General features: G+C 60.4%; 1 protein-coding gene across 1 annotated transcript in view; it reads left to right on the forward strand.

Annotated features, from left to right (window-relative positions):
• Positions 1-20262, forward strand: part of Shank2 (SH3 and multiple ankyrin repeat domains 2) — a 422358-nt gene that overhangs the window by 47613 nt on the left and 354483 nt on the right. Inside the window, 1 exon segment of the mRNA XM_047516941.1 lies at positions 5427-5646. Within this exon segment, the coding sequence (XP_047372897.1) occupies positions 5440-5646 (207 nt within the window). The 5' untranslated portion in view covers positions 5427-5439.

Genomic DNA, 20262 nt, shown 5'->3' on the forward strand with positions numbered 1-20262 from the left:
CCGCATCCTGGACCCCTCCTCCTCCTGTGGATCCCCCAACCCACTTTGCCTTGGGAGCTGGGGACTGGTGTCCCTCTCATGGCTGGGAGCCTGAGTGGGCTAGCCCACCCGCATATGCTGGAACTTCCTGAGTGGCCCAGCCCCTGGGCTAGGGCCCCACGCCCGTGGACGTGTTGTGGGGGTGCAGGCAGGAGAAAGGCAGGTGCCACAATCACAGGCCTGCCCCTTAGTTTCCAGGGCTAGCTGTCCACCTGCTGGGCTCTGGAGCGGCCTCTCCCCTGAGTCCCACCCCTCCATACCCTCGAGCTCACTGTCAGGCTGTCTTCCCCCAGCTCCCCAGGGAGGGCCGTTTCCAAACATGGCGGCCCCTCGACTCCTCCAGGGTCCACTCCAGTTCTGCAGGTTCGCCCAGTGGCTGGCAGCTCTGACCTTCACCTGACTTTAGATGTCTAAATAAAACCCCGGGGCAGCACGGGGAGGGTCTCACTGTGTCCGGGATGAGCAAATGGATCCATTTGAATGCAAAAAATAAGCGGGTAGTCACAGAATCCGGCTTCCTGGTCTGTTTGAGGTTCCTCTGAATCAACCCTTCAAGTGCTGTAGGCAGAATTCACACGACAACCCCCGCCTTCTGCAGGTGATCTGCAAAGGCCCAGCGGCCTGGGCTGAGAGGTGCTTGTTTGTGTCTTTATTATGTGTCTTCTGTCCCAAGGCAGCTTTTATATTTCCGTGATGGCTGAAGCGTGCGCGCTGGGGAAACCCAGCCCTTGTCCACTGGGGGCACTGGGGACAAATGGGCCATTGGAGATTTTATGTTCTCTGCAGCAATTTAGCAGCAAAACACCGAGTCTTTGTGGAGTTTGCTTCACTGTGGTTATTTTCTTTTTTCCTTATTAATAGTCACTCCAGCAGGGCTGATGCAAGAGGCACCTACTGAGCCCTTGAACTTCACCCAGCTGGGGTTTTACAGCTGGTGCGTTGCCCCAAGGGGTGCCCGGTGCTATAGGGCTTCCCTCTTCTGTCCTGAGCCTGACTTCCCAGGAGCCTCCCTTGCAGCCTGGTTGAGGGGTCAGAGAACCTGTATTTACCTTCCCTCCCCCACGGGGATGCGGGGTGAAATGCGGGCCTGCCGGTTCTGTCTGAACGTCAGGTGGCGTTCTTGGTGGGTGTGCCCGTGCCCCTTTCCTGCACGGTCACGTGGGGCACACTGAGCGCCACATTCATTTGCTGCTTATCTGAAATGCAGACACAACTGGCCGCCCTCTGTCCTACCTGCAGCCCTACTCAGGAGTTAATCATTAGCGTTGTCCAGGCCCCGTCTCAGGGGTGAGCTGTTGGCCAGGACCATCCAGCCCTCCGTTAGGGCCAGGACCCTCCTGGTGGTCAGGTGTCTGGCCTGCCTGTGCGTGACCATGTCCTAAGGCCAGCTCGAGGGACTGGTGCTGGGCCTGTGCAGGGTCAGCTGGAGGGCAGTGCCTAGAGCCCTCTTTCTGCTGTCCCTGCCTCGGCTCTAGATGCGTTCTGTGGTCAGGCCGTGGTGTTAACCTGCCAAAGCCAGGCCGCACCCCTATTCCGAGAAGAAGCCCCTGGGGGTATGCACACCTCACAGTATGGACTGCATGTCCACCCTGGGTCACCAGCCAGGGGCCCATGCTTCCAGTTCTGGACACGTGGTGGTCTGCAAACAGCCTTAAAAATCAATGACTTTCCGGCATTGATAGCTGTCATGTTTCAGCCTCAAATCTGACCCCTGGCCTCCATCTCTTGACCCCAGACCCCCCTGGCCTCAGTACCCTACCCTGGTCACCATCTTATGACCCCTGCAGGTGGGGAGCTGCCTTGCTGGAGAGGGTCCTTCGCAGGCTGCATGGACTGCTGTGTCTGCGTGGGCCTGGGAGGTGCCCGGGAGCCTGGCATGGAAAAGCACCCGGGCCTGCTTCTCCGTGTGGCTCTGCAGCTGGCTTAGCCGGAGTGACAGGCTGAGCTGGGAACCACCCCCCGGGGGTTGCTTTCCCCCATGAAGTGCAAGTAAATTGGGATGGGGCTCGGCTTTCCCGTTCTCCCTGGACTTCCCCGAGCATTCCCAGGGCCCCCTGGTCATGAAACACGAGCAGGGACCGAAGCCATAGACACCTGCCAGGGCCTGGATCCACCAGGTGGGCTGGTCCACAGCAAGCTGTGGGCACCTGGATAGGGGAGGGCAGTGACCCCTTGGGTACCACGTGGCTCCTGATCTTCAACAGGCAGCCACAGCAGGAAATTGCCAGTGGGCACGGAGGGCCTGGGGTGGCCACATCTGTGATCGTCAGAGCCTGAAATCCAAATCTCATGTGGAAACCCAAGTTCAGTGTTTTCTGAAGCCCTCTCCTGCTCTAGGGACCAGAGTGCGAGGAACGTGCACAGGCCCTTTGTCTCTGCTGTGTAGTCCTGGTGCGCTGTGCGGTGCCCACACAGATGGGCAGTATTTCCACGGGTCCCCAGGGAAGGCAGAGCGCTGGTGTTGGGCGAGAGAGTATGGCTGCAGGGCTGCAGCCAGGAAGCCTGTGCCCACTGGCACCCGTGTGCGGATTGCAGGTGCCGTCCTCTGCTGGCCTGAGGGTTGTGGGGAGGAAGGAGCCCTGGCGGGTCACGGTCTCTGTGAACTGTGGACCGTGGTGCCCATGCTGTGCATAGGAGCACTGCTGCGATGACAGTGGCCTCCGTCCCTGGAGGCCCAGTGCCTTGCTGGCACGTGGGAGAGACACCTTAACTTACCGAAAGTAGAATGGCGCACGGTCGACTTTAGCCCACCTCCCTGCCATTGTTAGTCCCATGTCCCACCAGTGTGACCAATTCACAGCAGACATCTCAAATTGCAATGTTTGTTAGTTGTTCTTCTTGTCCCTCCCTTCCACTTACACATCCATCTACTCACCTGTTCATCTACCCACCCATCTATTACCAGTTCATCCATCTACTCACCCACTCACCAGTCCATCCATCCATCCATCCACCAGTCCATCCATCCACTTATCTACTCACCAGTCCATCCATCCATCCATCCACCAGCCCATCCAATCCATCCACCAGTCCATCCATCCACGTACCCACTCACCAATCCATCCATCCATCCATCCACTAGTCCATCCATCCACTTATCCACTCATCAGTCCATCCATCCATCCATCCACCAGTCTATCCATCCACTTACCCACTCACCAGTCCATCCATCCACGTACCCACTCACCAATCCATCCATCCATCCATCCACTAGTCCATCCATCCACTTATCCACTCATCAGTCCATCCATCCATCCATCCACCAGTCCATCCGTCCACTTACCCACTTACCAATCCATCCATCCATCCATCCACCAGTCCATCCATCCACTTACCTACTCACCAGTCCATCCACTTACCCACTCACCAGTCCATCCATCCATCCATCTATCCATCCATCCACCCACCAGTCCATCCACTCACCCACTCACCGTCCATCCCTCCACCCATTCATCCATCCTCCTAACCATCCTTTCATCTATCCACGTATCTATCATCCCTCCACACACCCACCCATGCACCCACCCACCCTCCTTCCTACCTGCCTGCCTGCCTGCCTTCCTTCTTCCCTCCCTCCCTCCCTCCATCCTTCTGCAGTGGAGGAAAAGCTTTTTCCTACCACCCCATAGGTCCTCTGCCTGGTGCTCTGTGAATTGGGCTGACAAGAAATTCCGGGAGGCCATGTTGTTACCCTGTAGCGCACACCGGGAGAAGCCTCAGGGAGGAGTGACTCAGAGCGTACCTGGGTATGACTCCGGCTTAGGTGGCATCTCAACAAAAGAGCAGTGAGTGCTTAGAGAAGCAACCAGATGAGCGGAAGGACTGAGCCCCCAGGGTGGCAGACTGTGGGGGCAGGCGCCTGGGGCCCAACGTGGAGCAGCCCGGGCTGTGTGCTGTGCGGGTTCCTTGGTGCCGTCTCCCACTGGAGACGAACCTCTGCCCCCAGTAGAAAGGAGGGCCCTCGTCAGCGCGTGTCCTGCTTTTGGGCAAGAGCGGGGAGGGCAGAGCACGCTTCTGGTGTTGCTGCTTCTCAGTTGCTTTGGGCTCCGCCTGTTCTAATGGCAGAGTGCTTTCAGGGTGCTGTGTCTGCCGCGCGCTCCTAAGTGCTCCCAGCCCAGGGGAAGAAAACCGTGACGATAGCACAGCGAACATCCGCGCCCCCGGCTTCATCTACAGGTGGCATTTTGTTCTCTAAGCTCAAGAGAGGAATGAGGCCGGAGGCTGCAAGCCTGCCCGTGGGGCCCTCCCAGGGAGGCCTCCGCGTTCAGGCCTGGCCTCTGTGTGGTGCCACATGCTGCGTCTAGGAAGTGCTGCGTCTCCCTGGCCTTCCTCCAGAGCCGCTTCTAGGGTTTCTGAATCGCTCGGCAGGTTCCTTCCCTTTGGATCAGATCACGTTTTGGGGTCACCCACAAGTAGTGCAGGTTCATTCACACTCACTGTGGGGCCTGTGGGCTGAAGAGATCATGGCTCGGTCCGGCCACCCCGAATGATCAGGGCGATGTGTCCCCATTTTCCTAGGACAGCTGGGTTCTGTGCATCCTTCCTCATGACCCTCTTCCTAGAGTTTGTGGAATTGCAGAGGTGGAATTGCTGGGTCGGCTTGGCATGCCCTCCCCCAGCCCCCAGCACCCCTGGTTCAAGCCAGCGCTTATTCAATTCTTTCTGAACCCCAGGATGGAGGGTGTCATGGTCACAAGCGACTACGCCCAGGGTCTGTCCTCCACGCTTGCCGAGACCCCTGGTCCAAGGCAGCTGAGGCCAGCCTGGCCTGGATCTTTGCCGGGAGCGATCACTGCCCTTGAGGCCAGGGAGGGCGCCCCCGCTGCCCCAGCCCCGGGCCAAGCCTCCCTGCTCCAGCCGCTCAGGACCGGCTTTGTGCCTGCCCTGGACTGTGGCCTTGCTGAGACCGGCGGTCTTCCTGTGCTAATTTTACTGGTTCCTCTCACTGCGTCTGAAGCAGGGGCTATCACAGGGAGGACTCCTGCTCTTCTGACCCGACACCTGCTTTTCTTCCTCTCCCGTGGCTCTGTCCTCAAAGACACCAAAGGCAGCCGTTTCCCTCACATGGGAAGTTTCACGCTGCCCGTGGCCCCTGGTGCAGCGTCGCAAACCCGTCCTCGCCAGCTGGCTGGGGCTTCTTCTCGCCGGGTTTTGCAGCCTCAGGCTGGAGCCAGGGTCTGGCCCAGCTGCTGCGCCTCTGCCCGGGCAGGGGGTGGGCCGAGTTCTTGCCGCTGAGGGGTCTTCACGTGGACGCACCGGCAGCCCTTGCTGTGGTCTCACCTGCAGACCCGGAGCTGAGCCCGCGCTCCTTGAGGGCCCGTCTCCAGAGCCCCTGGGTCTTCTTTAATTTTCACGTTTCCATTTCTTGTTTTCCTTGTCCCTGCCAGAGACCCGGCAGCCATGCCGCGGAGCCCGACGTCCAGCGAGGACGAGATGGCCCAGAGCTTCTCCGACTACTCCATGGGCTCAGAGTCAGACAGCTCCAAAGAAGAGACCGTCTACGACACCATCCGGGCCACGGCGGAGAAGCCGGGTGGGGCGACGATGGCGGACAACCAGGGCAACACGCTGGTGATCCGTGTGGTCATCCAGGATCTGCAGCAGACGGTGAGCCCGTGTCCACCTGCTGTCCACATCTGGGCAGCATCCATGTGGCTTGAAGGGCAAAGGTATCTCTGGTCCACCTGGACCCTCAGGGCCAACAACCACAGGCAAGGTGCTTCCTCCACCCCAGCAACTCCCTCCATGTCACACTGTCACCTGTTCCTGCCTCAGTCACCGCATGGTGTTATTAGTCCATCCAGCGTTACTATAATGAAGTTCCCGAGGCAGACTACTTTATAAAGAAAAGAGGCTTATTTTGTCTTATGGATCGGAGAGTTCAAGGTCAAGGGCCTCTTCTGGTTACAGCCTCTCTGTGGGCAGAGTCCCCAGGCAATATGGGACACTGCATGGAGGAAGCAGGTAGCGTGTGTCTGTCTGGTCTCTCCCTGAACTCATAAGGCCACTAGGAGCTGATCAGCTTCACCCCAGTAGCCTTATCTAGTGCTGATCACCCCACCCGAAGGCCCCAGCTCTGAAGCCATGGTCAGATTAAGTTTCCGCCCTGTCCGTTTCTCACAGTGAGGATCAACTTTCCACCAGCAACCCCCAGAGGCAGGCACACCAGATTCAGGCCACAGCAGATGGCCGGTCCCAGTGTGCTGGCCAGAGGCGAGCCTGTACGCACGGGCCGCGGGCAGGTGGCAGTCCTGCAGAGGGATCAGCCGTGGCGTTAGCAGCAGGGTCCCCAGCACCCAGGGGCAGGTCTCTGTCCAGGCCTGGCTTCTCATGCTTCACATGCGTGGACCCCCACATCCGAGCCCCCAGCTCCCTGCTTCTGGGAGATTGGCCCCATCTGAGTCCCCTCTCTTCCTGGCATTGACCTTGGCCGGGCCGTTGTCCACCAGCCCTGGGCCCCACATCCTTCCCTGTGCTGTTACCCTGTGGCCCGTGGGCAGCTGCTTCCCCATGCTGGCCACCCCTGTCATTGGTCCCTGTAGCTGCTTCCTGGTGTCTGTGGCCCTTGGGGGGCGTTGCCTCCCCTGGAGGTGGGTTCCTGGTGCTTGGGCAGGGGCCAGGGGAGCTGGCATGATTCCCTGCTCCCTGGTCCCTCCCTCCTCTGCATGTCTGGTGGGGTCTCCCACGAGGTTGCAGGTGCCCCAGGGCAGAGCCAAGCCCCCCAGGCCCCACCCACCTGCTCCCCCCAGAGGGCTGATTGCTGCGAGGCGCCCCACAGGCTCAGGGGGGCGCTCCCAGGCCTGCTGTGGGTGCTGCGTCCCACTTACGGATGTCCAGGTGAGGGCGCCTGGGCGTGCTGACCTAAGCAGCTGTGGGAGCGTCTGCGGGAGCCAGGGACTGTTCTGGGCATGGGGAGGGAATGCCCGCACCGACCAGGTGATAGCTAGGGGGGTGGGCCACCTGGGAGGGTGGCGGGGTGGTGGTCTCTGTGGACACCAGGGACCCAGGCAGGAGGGCTGGCTGCTGGAGTGTGGTGAACCGGAGCTGGGGCCGTCAGGCTGAGGTCCAAGGTCAGGCTGAGGTCCAAGGCCAGGGTGAGGTTCAAGGTCAGGGTGAACTCCGAGGTCCGGACTGGGATCTGAGGTTGGGGCTGAGATCTGAGGTCGGGTGAGATCCAAGGTCAGACTGAACTCCGAGGTCAGGGTGAGGTCCAAGGTCAGGGTGAGATCCCAGGTCAGGCTGAACTCCGAGGTCAGGACTGGGATCTGAGGTTGGGGCTGAGATCTGAGGTCGGGTGAGATCTGAGGTCGGGTGAGATCTGAGGGCAGGGGTGAGATCTGTGGTCAGGGGTGAGTTCCGAGGTTGGTGCCAGCCTCTGCAGACCATAGAGAGGTCCAGATTTCGCCCTCACTGTGTCTGACTTGGCTGAGGGCGCAGGCCGGGTGCCCTTACTGGACAGAAAGTGGTCTGTTCCGCCTCGTGCTGCTTCTCGGGTACTGTGCGCTTCTTCCCGATCGGCCCATGTTGCACTTGCAGAAAGGGATCTGCTCCCAGCACCCACGGAGGAGGACGGATGTCGGGGATGAATGGCAGGAGCAGGGACGCCCCGGGAGGGTTCTGCTGGGCCCAGCCCTGAAGCACATGAGGGGTTCCCCTTACAGGGGCACGGTGGCTGAAGGGGTGCAGTGGACCCTGGACAGTGCCTGGGAGGGGGTTGGTCAGGCCAGGTGTGCGCTGGGGTGGGGACACGTGGAGCAGGGCTGGAGTCCCACTGCCCGAGCCCCGAGTGGCCAGCAGCATTGGGGCAGGCAGCGGGCAGGTGACCAGGGAGAGGCGCGTCTTCAGAGGCCACGGGTCCCAGACCTGGCCAGCTACAGCAGCCACCGCGTTGGTGAGAATTCGCTGGTTTCTCCAGATCTGGTGGCCGCTGTGCCACTGTCTGGCCACCTGCAGGGGTAGGGTCCCCACCTTCCTCAGGGCTTTCTGTGAACAGGGTCTTTTGCTGCTCAGGGAGAAGCAGCTTCACTGCCTGGATCCAGCATGTGTGCTGGGTACAAGTCCTCGGAGTGTCCCCTCTCGCTTGACTGGCAGGAACTGTCTCAGGCAGCCTTGGGACTTGGTGCAGGACAGAGTGGATGCACATGCCCGTGTGGGCTCCTACCACTGTCCTCTAGGGAACACCAGGTGGGGCAGGGGCGTGGGCTGTCCGCTGGAGGCCCCCTTGCCTCCTCTGTGCTTCCTGGAGGGGTCTCTGCGTCCCACGGTCACTGTGGATCTGAGGTGCTAGAGGGGCCTCCGTACTAGAGGCTGGTCAGTGGCAGCCGTGGCTGGGTGTAGTCGGATGGCACAGCCGGCCTTGGAGGTGGCGGCCCTGCCCTCTGCCGCCTCCCTCTGACCTGGAAGGACCTGGACTTCTGCCTGGCCAAGATGGAAGGCCTGTGCTCTGGGGTCAGAGGAGTCATGGGCTCCTCCTCCCCTGTGCACGTCCAGGCTCTGGCATCCAGGGCTGTGCAGGGGCTCTGGTGGCCGGGTCGGAGCGAGGGCCAGAGGAGAGCCGCTCCACCTCCCAGGGGACTGCTCTCGGGGAGGCGCTCACTGGGCCGGGGCTGCTGTAGAGCCCTCGCTGTCCCGAGAATGAGGTCAGCCAGGTACCTCCCCTCAGGAAGCCCCGGTGACCTGCTGCCCCAAGCTGACCCACAGTGCTGCCAGCCCTGCCTCACTGGGAGCACTCTGTGGCTCGGGAGTGTGGTGCGGGGTGCTCTCTCCTCTTCCATGTCCCCTCTTAGGGACACTGATGCAGGTCATTCCTGTACGGTGGCCCCCGCTTATCTGTGGTCTCATTTCCTGTAGTCTAATCAACTGTGATCTGAAAATACTATACGGAAAACTCCAAAATAAATGATTTGTAAGTTCTAGGCGATTTTTATTTCCGTATATTGCTGTGAGTTTTCTGTTATTACTGGCCATTGCTGCTTCTCTCTTACTGTCCCTCATTTATAAATGAACCCTTATCACATGTGATGGGAACACTTGGCACGCACAGTTTGGTACTCTGCAGTGCCGGGCCCCCACCCACTGGGGTCTTGGAACACATCCCCATGGATAAGGGGATGACTGCAGGCAGAGGGTACAAATGCCAGCCCAGCTGTGGCCGTCACCCTCAGCTCTTGGTGAGCATCTTTCCCAGGACCACACGCACATGCTACTTACAAACCCACATCATTAACGACATTTATTTGAACTTAAAGAGAGAAGGAGACAGGGAAGGAAATGCTGGTCATGTTCTGCCTTAAGACAGTCCATGTCTAGGGACATCTGTAAAGAATGAGTGGGACACACTAGAGGGCAGGAGTCTGCTCTCGTCCTCTGTCTCAGCTCTCCTCTTCCCCTGGGTCACCCGGGGCTGGCTAGCTGGGTGCTGTTAGCAGACAGCAACCTCAGCACCTGACACATGCATATTCCGCTCTCTCTGGTCACTAGGGTTGGCCGGGGAAGAGGTGGGACCTTCTGATCCAGGCAGACATTCAGGGACCCAGGCTCCCATTCCCTGGAGCTCTGGAACCTCCATGGGTCCCCTCTGCAGCTGTTGGGACGATGAGGAAGGTAGGAGCGGGAACTGTGGAGGACGTCACATGCTGTGCCTGGCTGCCAAGGAGGCTGGACATGTAGGTCAGCTCTGGACCCAGGAAGGCAGAGCCGGAAGCCTTGGTGTGGAGCAGCTAGCAGTGTGCACACGAGCCCCCCGCCCCCTGCCTCCCTGCCTGCCGACTCCTGCAGGTGGTCGCCGTCCACCCCGCTTGCCCTGGAGTCGCTGGTTTCCAGCCAGGGCACGCGTCTTCCCTCTCTGCAGTTCCTGCTTTGAGTTCGCGTCTGAACGGGGTGGAGCTCGTTGCTGAGCGCTGTGTCTGCTTTGGAGGAAGGGCTCCCGTGGGCGATGCCTGCTCAGTGAGCACCTAGCAGGTTCCTGTTCTCCACGGGGCTCCTGTGCTGCAAGGTACCTCGGGCTCTGTGACGTCGCTGTACTGAAGGTGCAGTGTCGGCCCTGAACGCAGACCTCACGGCCACAGCGCTGTGACTCACGCCTCACTGAGACACACGTTCTCCCTGTGGCACGTTCTCCCTGCCTGCCTGCCACAGCCCTCCCAGGCCCGGGCACACCCGGTGCCTCAGCACTGCACTGGAGGCTCAGTCTCAATGGCAAGGTCCCCACAAAGAACATGGGAGTGTGGACGCTGTGCACTGTCCCCAAGGAGGACGTTGGTTAGCCGAGGAGGCCCGAAGGCCCAGCTTCACCTGGTCCCCGACCTGGGACACCTGACAGGGCCACTGGACTTTTCTGCACTGTGCTCATCAGTCTGTGATGGCAAAAGCTTGGCAGTGTGAGTCCCTCAGGGGAGGGACGTGCAGCCATGAAGACGTGTCCTCGTGCTCCCCTGGGCTGGTCACGTCCCTGGTCACATCTGTGCACCTCAGCAACCTCCATCTGCTGTCTTGCATACCCTTGCTTTGGAGGAGCTGATTTCTCTTTCTGTCCCCTGGGACATTTTCTTGGCCTGCATTTCTGAAGATGCGGCTTGGTGACTGGACACGGGTGAGCGTGCTCGTGGCTGCCTGTGTCCTGCAGAGCCAGTCCAGCCTGCCTTTTGAGGAGGTTTCCCTGCATCTCTGGCTGCTGGGTTACAACCAGGGCCTCCTCTGTGCAGAGTGGTGACGTGCTCCTGCTGCTCCCCCATCATCCCTCGCCGACACCATCCGGGTGCTCATGGGTTCTCCTGCTCCTTCCTGTGCCGGATGTGGCTGCTGGTCCCCCTGTTCCTGAAGTTCCTACTCCTCTCTGCCACTTCGTTCCAACTTGCCATCTCTTCCATCACCCTGCACTTCTCCTGCCTCACGTCGTTCTTTCAGGTTTCTGTCCATTCGCAGGTTTCCTGTCCTGTAATTTCCCTAGCCCCGAGGTCTCCGGGAGGCCCCCTTACTGGGCTTGCTGTCCTGCCTGTCTGCCCGTCTGCCTGTCTGCCCGTCTGCCTGTCTGCTTGTTTGCCCGTCTGTCTGTCTGCCTGTCTGCCTGTCTGCCTGTCTGCCTGTCTGTCTGTCTGCCTGTCTGCCCGTCTGCCTGTCTGTCTGTCTGCCCATCTGCCCGTCTGCCCGTCTGCCTGTCTGCCTGTCTGCCTATCTGTCTGCCTGTCTGTCTGCCCATCTGCCTGTGTGCCTGTCTGCCTGTCTGCCTGTCTGCCTATCTGTCTACCTGTGTGCCTGTCTGCCTGTCTGCCTGCCTGTCTGTCTGCCTGTCTGCCTGCCTGCCTGTCTGCCTGTCTGTCTGTCTGCCTGTCTGTCTGTCTGTCTGCCTGTCTGTCTGCCTGCCTGTCTGTCTGCCTGTCTGCCTGTCTGCCTGCCTGTCTGCGGAGCTTTTAAGATGGAAGGCCTCTTCCTAGAGGCCGGGCTCCTTCCTCTTCCAGTTGTCCTAAACGCCCTGATGGTGCGGGTCGCGTTCCACTCTCAGGGAGGGGGACCCACCCTTGCTGCATCCCCCAGCAGGGAGCCCCGGCAGAAGGTCTGCGAGGACACCAGGCCCATGGGGCCCCTGGATGTCCCGGGTCCTCCCAGCCAAGGAGGGCGGGGGACGGCCCGTGAGGGTGAGGGGCGCTTCCCTGCTATGGCCTGCCTTCTGCTGGGGACAGCCTGAGAGGGAGATCTCTGGCCTTGCCAGGTGCCCACGTCTCACTCTTGGGGTGCTTTCCTGTTTTGGGTCACTTGGTCTTGACCTTCTTGGCCCCTGGAGGGGGCACTTCTCGGCCTCTGCCTGCAGTGGAGGAGACCCCTGGGCCCCTGTGGGTTTGACCGTCCTTGGAAGGCTGCGGGGATTGAGCCATGGGTCTGAATTGGGTCGCCAAGGCGCTAGGGAAGGGGGCGGCTGCTGGGGAGGGTGCAGATGGCAGTGAGGGCCCTGCCTCGCCCAGGCGGCCCCACAGCGCCCATGCTGGGCCCAGCGCTCTGCCGCTGTGCTGGGGCGCACGCACAGCCACCTGGACGTCGGCCGTGGGGTACACACCACGTCGAGGTCTGCGGGGAATGTTCGGTGTGGTCCTTCGGCAGCCTTGAGGTCGCTGCTGTTCCTGAGCATCTTCGTTGAGCACAGAGAGGGAAGGCCAGTGTCGAATGTTCCAGTGGATGCAGCACCGGGCCACCTGGTAGCTGCTTCAGCGCGTACGCACAGCTGGGTGAAGAGACAGCGCAGCCCTCTGCTCCCTTTCAGTCACGAGGGAGGTTCACCAGGCACCTGAGTTTGCAGAAGGCAGGAAGATCCTCAGACCCCAGAGCCAGTGAGAGGCGGAGCCTCTGGGACTCTAGGCCTGGGGCTGGAAACCTGCTGGAGGAAAGGCCTGGAAGCTTGCGTTTGACGCGCCCGCCCACTGCCTGGTGGTGCTGTGCCTGCACTGGTGTCCCTGGTGGCAGCGCCGCATGGGGGGCCCTCTGGGTGGAGACCATTCCCTCCCCCACCATTCATCCTGTGCTTTGGGGCAAGGCCCTGAAGGTCGAGTGGCGAGGTCAGTCGGGTGGCGGCAGACCCCACTCTGGAAGCGAGCCGGCATGGGCTGGATGTCTAGCCCTGGACAAGTCCAGCTCCAAAGGTCCAGAATCTTTAATGCTGCAAAATCCTAAGATCCAGAATCTGAAATGCTGCAAAGTCTGACCCCTGGCATGATGCCGCACAGAGAAGACTCCACACCACGAAGCTTCGTTTCATGCACGGAATTATGAGAGATTGTGTGAGCCCACCTCAGGTGGAGTCCGTAAGAGACGCGTAACAGTAAGTAGCTCCAGACTCGGCTTCATCCCGAGGGACCGTGTTATGCACCTGCAGATATCCCAAACCCTGAAACCCAGAATTGGAAACACCTCTGCTCCCACACGTTTGGAAGAAGGGTGCTCAACCCCATGGTGGGCACAGGGTGAGCCTGTTGCCGCCCTCAGAGGCAGCCCATCATCTCCACCGCTGGGTGAGATGCTCCATCGCAGCCAGGACGAGGCTCTGGGGCTGGAAGGGTCTCAGAGCTCGCTGGAGCGTGGGCAGCGGCAGCCACAGCACCACCACCCGAGAAACCAGAGTCGCCTTCCCGGCCTGCGTGGACCCTTCCTGGAGGGCGACCCCCACCAAGGCACAGGTAGGGCTTATTTTTCTGGCAGGTCTTGTCTGCCTGCACCAGGGGCCCTGGGCACTGTCGAGAGTGGCTGCTGGTGACACCTGCTCTTGGGCCTGGAAGTACAAGGACGCTTTGTGGAGGGAGGGCCTCCGAGGGTCAGTCTCCACTCAGGGGCATAATCGCTTCTGGAATTTTCTGAAGACCACGTCTCTTCACTTTGTTCAAGACAAACAAAGCCCCTGGAGGCTGAGACCAGAAATCCCACGGGCGTGAGTTCTCAGCAACAAAGCGGACATTGTTCTCGCATGCAGTCCCTTGTGGGCTGAGTCCTCTGTCTAGCTGGGGACATGGAACAGTTTCTGGACTCCTGCCCAGAGGAGCTGAGTGGAGCTGCCAGCAGGTTTGTCCCTGGGACCCAGTGCTGGCCGGCTGGGTGATAGAGTCTGGAGGAGCTGCCGGGCTGTCCCTGCACTGCCCTGGTGTGGACCCCCACGGGATGTGGTCCAGACCCACGTGGTGTGGCAGGTGGCCTCAGGCACAGGACGTGTGCATTTCTGGGTCATTCCAGATACATGGTGCACTGGTGCTGCCAATGCACTTGGCCTCCACAGAGAAGTGGCAGGTGCCCAAATCAATGCCCATCGAGTGCGCTCTTCCGGAGGACAGTGAGGGCCGAGGCTGTGCTGAAGGCCCGTCCTGGAGATGGCAGAAGCAGCCCAACGTGGTTGGCACCCCTGGGTCCTCGAGGGCTTCCAGCTCCAGCAGCCTCCCTCCTACCGGCCGGGCATCCATCCCACCACCACGGGCGCGCGGTGCAGGGGCCAGGACCGGCTGCCCATGCTGGGAAGCGAGGTCTCCCCTTGGCGTTCAGGAGTGCTTCAGCACTCAGTAAACGCACGTGGGGCTGACACCGCGTTTAGCAAACAGCCTTCCGGCGGCTCTGCAGTCAGGCCTCCCGCTGCCGTCCAGCCTCCCGCCTCCGGCCTCCCGCCCCCATTCCTTGCCAGAGCAGCAGCCCTGGGTTCGCCACACCTGGGGCACTCTCCTCTCCCGCCCGCTGGCCCTGCCTGTCCCACCCGCCCCGGCTGGGAGACACCCCTAGGCCATCACACGCTTCTGAGTGGAGCGCGCCACATGTTGACTCCCAGGCGGCCTTGACCTTGTGCTTGTCAGAGGCTCCAACCGGGGCTCCCAGAGCAGGACGGTCCCTGCGCCTCCTCGGGCTCTTCGTCCACTCTTGCCGTTTTTGTCTCAGGCACATAATCATTCGGCCGCTTTTCACACTCAGTTCCTGTGCTTTTGAGCGTTAGGAGGACCCCCATCTTGGCAGTGTTTGGGCCCATGTCCCCATCCAGTAGCCGAGAACCAGGGCTCGACGGCTGACCCCTCAGAGGAGGGCGGAGCAGGAAGGTGGCTCACCGATGGTCTGTGGTCTTGAAAGCTCTACATGAACGCTGCCTGGTTGGGATCTGATTTGGGATCTTGGCCCCTTGGGAGTAGAGAACTAAAGATTTTGGGAGAGGGACGGAGTTCATGAATTCCGTGCTTCTGGAAAATGGGCAACATGGGCGACCGTGGAGGCCTGTTCTGAGCAGGGGTCCCAGGCAGGAGTTTGGTCCTGGGTTGCCAAGGAAGCCAGTGACTCAGTGCTGGGCGGGCAAGAGCAGGAGGGCTCCAGCCCAGCAGGGAGCTCGTGCCCTGGGCCAGGTTCCTGCTGCGGGCCCCGCTCCGCCCCCTGGATCCTGCTACCTTCTGCCAGTCTCCCACTGTGCTGCCCAGGGATGACCTCCTGGGTCGTCCTGCAGGCAGGAGGCCCAGGACCTCTGTGGCCGCCCGCTCTCTGCAGGGTGCCTCTCAGGGGAGGGCCACACTCCGTTCCTCCTGGAACCTTCTCTGTGGACAGCAGAGCCCAAGCTGGAGTTGTGCGGCACTGCCTGGGCCTCCCCCGCCTGGCCTGCTCTCAGCCAGCGGTTACCCCAAAACACACGTAAAGCACACACAGCTGTAAATTTGCCGAGCCGTGCCACCTCATGCCCAGGCCTGGAGCCCTTCTGTCTGTCCCTCAGGAAGAGTCCCTCACGCCTATGTCCAGGGGTCAGTCCTCCCTCCTGTTTCCAGCCTGACAGCTGTGGACCCGCTTCCTGTCCTGGTCATATGGTGACACCTCTCCTAGCTCCTTCCCTTCTGTGGTTGAGCAGGAGCTACATCCAGCTGACCCTGTGTTTTTCCCACTAATGGCCAGTTGTGTCCTCAGGAGCTCTGGGGACCTTCTCTGACCCAGCTGCAGCAGCAGAGTATGGCCCCTGTGCTTGGCCTCCGCAGTGCCCTCCCCAGCCCCCCAGGTCTCCTTCCTCCTGCCGACGGTGGCTCGTGTGCCGTGGGAGCCTGTGTCACCCCCCGTTCCCTCCTCTTGCTCCTCGGCCTCCAGAAGGGGTTCAGCCTGACCCTCATTCTGTCTCTGAGTCCACGGTGCTGGGCCACCCGCGCGCCTCGGCCAAGTGCTTGGGCAGCCGTTCCGTGGCGTGTCCTGCGTGGGAGCATGTGGTCCCCCAGCCGCAGTCTCTGCAGCCTTGGTGGCACCCTTGCTGTGCACCGCTCCCCCTTTGGGGCTTCACAGTGGGCGCTGGGGGACCGCGTGGTCAGCGTCCCTCTCCCTCTCTGTGTGATTGCTCGTCCTTGCACGGGGACACCTGCAGGCAGTAAACGCCACCCTCCCTCTGTGGGGTGCCCCGTGGCGTGATGGCCTGGCTCGGTGGAACCCTCTATTAGGTTCAGAGCTCGTAACTCCTTGGATGTGTGGGGGGTGGTCTTAGCTTCTCTGTGGGGACATTGGGAGGAGCAGGGGCGGGTAGGGGGCAAGAAGCAGGGGAATGGCCACCGGGACCGGGTGGCAGGAGAGGTGGAGCTGTGGGCAGATTCCTGACGGTGAGGTGGGCAAGGTGAGCCACGCGGGAGTGTGGGCTCCTTGTCCAGGACTTGTATCGGTGAGTTTTGAGCTTGTTGCCTGTGTCTTTGCAGTTTCTCAGCACAAGACCAAAAAGAAGTTTTCTTTAAAAAAAAAAAATGCAGTATAATTCCCGTAGCGGACAGTCACCCTTGGGAAGTGCATAGTTCAATGGGCTTTAGTAAATTCACAAATAAGTGGGCCATCACCCCGGTCACTCTTAGAGTGGCTTCTCCCCCCAGCCCCACCGTGGGAAGCCAGCACCATGAGCGGCCCCAATCCTTGGGTCTGCCTGCAGCTTTTCCCGTCTGGCTCCATGTAGTGAGTTGTTCTTGTGTGGACGGAGACTTGGAGCCGCGCTCTCTAGATTAACATCTCCCTTTTGCACACAAGCCTGTCCTCTCACATCTGTGCCGGAGGCCAACATGTCCCTTGACTGCTTAAATGCTGTCACAAAGCAGCCTCCCTTGTCATCCAGTGGCCGGGTCAGCGCAGAGATGTAAAACACTGTTTTAGGACACGTCCGTCCTGTGCATCTGCTCCACACTGACTTCGGATCACCTGCCCCGCAGGGGACCCCTCCTGCTCACTTGTCAGCCAGTGGGACATTCAAGTGGGACTAAAGACTTAATCAGAAGGACTTGTACTTGACCTCGTTTGAGCAAATTTTCTGCCCTAAAGAAAGTCCTCCAGCAGGATCAGCTAAAGTGGTGACAGGGATGCTGGTCTGCATTCAGAGGTGGAGTCCATGGCCCATGCCCATCCAACAGGGCAGCCCTCAGAGGGCGCAGGAAAGCCTCGGCTCTTCACAGCCCACTCTGTTTTTAATACGTGTAAGATGAAAAATACAGGAACATCAAGATCATAAACACCGGGGTACCTATCAGACACAGTTGACCGTTGTGAACATTGTGTCATTCGTGATGCCGAGAGGAAACATGGATAAGGTCGAAGCTTCCTCGTCCCCATTCCCAGTCCCTTCCCCTTGGAGGCGAACACCATCGGGACTTCAGTGAATGCCTTGCCTCTCATCTCTTCACATGTGTGGTTATCACCACGTAGCCTTGCATTAGCGCACACTGGTGTACCGGGCAGAGCTTGTGGGACTTGCCTTTTTCACTTGGCATTGTATTTTGAGATTGAGCTTTATTGATAGTAGTCACCCATCAGTCAGCCATCATATATCTACCCACTACTCATGCATCCTCCTCCTATCCCTCCACCTCCTCATCCATCCATCCACCTGTCCACCCATCTATCCATCCATCCACTCGCCCGTCGACCTATCCACCCATCCATCCATTCATCCATGCATCCACTTATCCATCTACCATTCATCTATTCATCCACCTCTCCAACCATCCACCTATCCATCCGTCCATTCACCTATCCAACCATTCATTCACCCACACATCTAGCCATCTATTTGTCCATCCATCCATTCATCCATCCTTCTATCCCTCTATTCATCTTCATTGGTCATCCCCTGCCATTCATACATCCTTCTATCCCTCTATTCATCTTCATTGGTCCATCCTTCCCCTGTCCACCTGCTTGGGCCTCTGCCCTTTGCATTACAGAAACATGTGGTCAGGCTCTTTGGTCTGTATGAGGAGTGGCCCTGCCACGCCCCTTGTAGGACACACTTGGATCTCCCTTGGGAGGAGGAAAGGCATGGAGACTGCTTTTCTTTATGGTTCATTATTTGGCTACTCAAGCCAGCGAGCCCCCGGCCCCAACCGCCCTTCGCCTCCTCTGACGCTGCCGTGCTGGTCCGCCTCGCTGTGCTTCAGTGCAGGGTTCACACTTTGCAGCTTTAATCAGGAAGTCGGTGAGTCTTCAATGGTGTGAGGCGGGGCTCTGGGAGCCGCAGCGAGAGGCGGGAGGAAAGGCGAGGCTTCTCCCGCCATGGCCGTTCCTCTGGCGGACACGCTCCCCAGAGGCCGAGAGGGACTGTTTTCATGTGTGTCATCTCTAAAACACCAGAAGGCGAGTTCACCTGCCTGGCCTTGTTGGGATCCTCTGCCATGCCTCTGCTAGGTGGCGGGTGGACGCTGTCCCCGGGAGGGCGGCCCGGGCCTCCAGGTCTTCTGCTCGGGCTCGCGGTTAATTCCCTCCTAAATCTCTTTGAGAAGGAGACGCTGGGGAAAGTGGCTCTGGCTAGAATGACTGCTTCCTTACGAAAGCCTCGTGAAGCCCACGCGGCGGTAGAGCACGGTGGCCCGAGGCCATGCTGCTGGCTCAGGTGGCAAGAACCACCGAGTGGCCCTCCCAGGGCTCTGAGCCATCAGTATTTACTTTGCCACATTAATTCCAAGGGCAAGGCTTTTCCCAGCGTCTTTGCCCGGCGCTGGGACATCCCCGCCGCTCTGCGCTGGGCACAGCCGGCTGGGGACAGCAGCAGCCTCGTGCCTGTGCGCCTCCTCTGGCCTCTTGGCCGTCGTTCCTGGATCCCTGTTCTTGGCAGGGGCTCCGTCAGCCTGCCGTGTGCCGGGGAGAGCGCTGAGGCGCTCGAGCTTGGCCTTCCGTCCCCTTCATCCCGCGCCTCCCACGCAGCGGGGTGCTGGGAACGGGGTGGGGTTTGGGGTTCCTCTTGGATGTGGGTGCGACTCCGCCTCCAGGAGACGCAGGCCGTTGACGCTGCTCTCTCGGTGTGCTCTGGGTTTGCTGTCAGGACCATTCGGTGGCCCTCCCCCTGGCGCCTGCCACTCCCACCCGTCACAGGTTTGTTAAGCTCACCTGGGGCCAGTCTCTGACCCTGTGCTTTGCCGTGGTCCTGCCTGAGATCCCAGGAAGCCCTGCTGGGTCCTGAGCAGCACTCTGCTTAGTCTCACGTTGACAACAGTGGTTGAAGACACGGCCCCGTGGCCACCCCCAGGAGAAGCCGTCTGCTGCCACCTCGCCACAGCCCCGAGTGGCTGCTCTTTGGACTGAACCCTTTGAAATGCTCTTCTGTGGCAACAGTGAGCCACAGCCAGGTCTTCCTTGGCTAGCGTTCACACGCAGACAGCCTGGCTCCTGGGCCTGGGCGTCCTCTGCCAGCTGCCCTTCTGAGAGGAGGACGCAGCTTCCCCTTAGTCTACAGCCGGTGGTGTTTGCCGTCCGGGTGGCGCTGGCTGGGCGGGACTGGGTCCGCAGCAACAGCATTTCACGAGGATAGTTGTGCTCGCAGATGTCTTGATTGCCATGTGGTGTGGCCCTGGTGTGGGCTGCGTTCAGAGGTGCGAGGCTGTGCGGGTGGCAGCCCTGTGCCTGTGCCCGGCAGAACGTCCCTCTGTGCAGAACGTCCCTCTGTGCAGCTCCCGCCGGGCTTGCGGCTCCTCGGAAACGCTGCGGGAAGAAACCACGCCGACTTCAACCGTGGCGGCCGAGGTTCCCGTGCTGCTCGGTGCTCAGGTCTGCTTTCTCCCATCAGGGGCACAGGCCCTGCCCAGGGTGCTCTGGGCACTCTGTGACTGGCACTGCGTTCCTGCCAGGGACTGTGCGGCAGGGGCTCCCCCAGGCTCCTTCCCCTTGTCCTTTTGGCTTCTGCTGGGCTCCTCGGGTGGAAGTCAAGAGCGGGTGGTTTTGGCCTCACCCGGGGACCATGATCTAGCAGAGGCAGCAGGGCCGGGGGCCTGAGAGCGTGCACCTCTGGCCTGGTGCTGGCGATGGCCGCCGCTGACCGCCCTCTGCAGTAAGACGGGTTCTGCACGGCGTCGTATTCAGGGTTCTTCCAGGCTCCGTCTGCACACCCCTCGCCTTCAGTGCTGCCTTAGAAAGTAACCGTGGTCCTCATCCCCGTCACACAGGGCCCCACACACACTTGGAAGGCAATTTAACTCGCCTTGACATAGTCCAGCCTTGCAGCTGCAAATCAGAGCAGCTTGTCCCGCCGCGGCCGCCGCCTGGCGCTCTCTGCACGGTGGGTGCAGGCCTGAAGCCGCAGGGGCTGTGACCCGCCTTCATCCACGTGAATTGCTTGTGTGCTCTGCCGTGCCCCACCGTGGACACGTGGCCTCAGCGGCTTGGTCATACGTTGCTGCGGGCATGTCGACGTCCTCACCCAGGGACCTCAGCACACGACTGTTCGAGGTGAGATCTTTTGAGAGGTAATTGGAGGTTATTACAGTGAGTTCGGTCTGCCTGGGGTCCTCA

This window comes from Sciurus carolinensis, chromosome 11 (genome assembly GCF_902686445.1).
Source record: "Sciurus carolinensis chromosome 11, mSciCar1.2, whole genome shotgun sequence".
In the NCBI taxonomy this organism is placed as follows: Eukaryota; Metazoa; Chordata; class Mammalia; order Rodentia; family Sciuridae; genus Sciurus; species Sciurus carolinensis.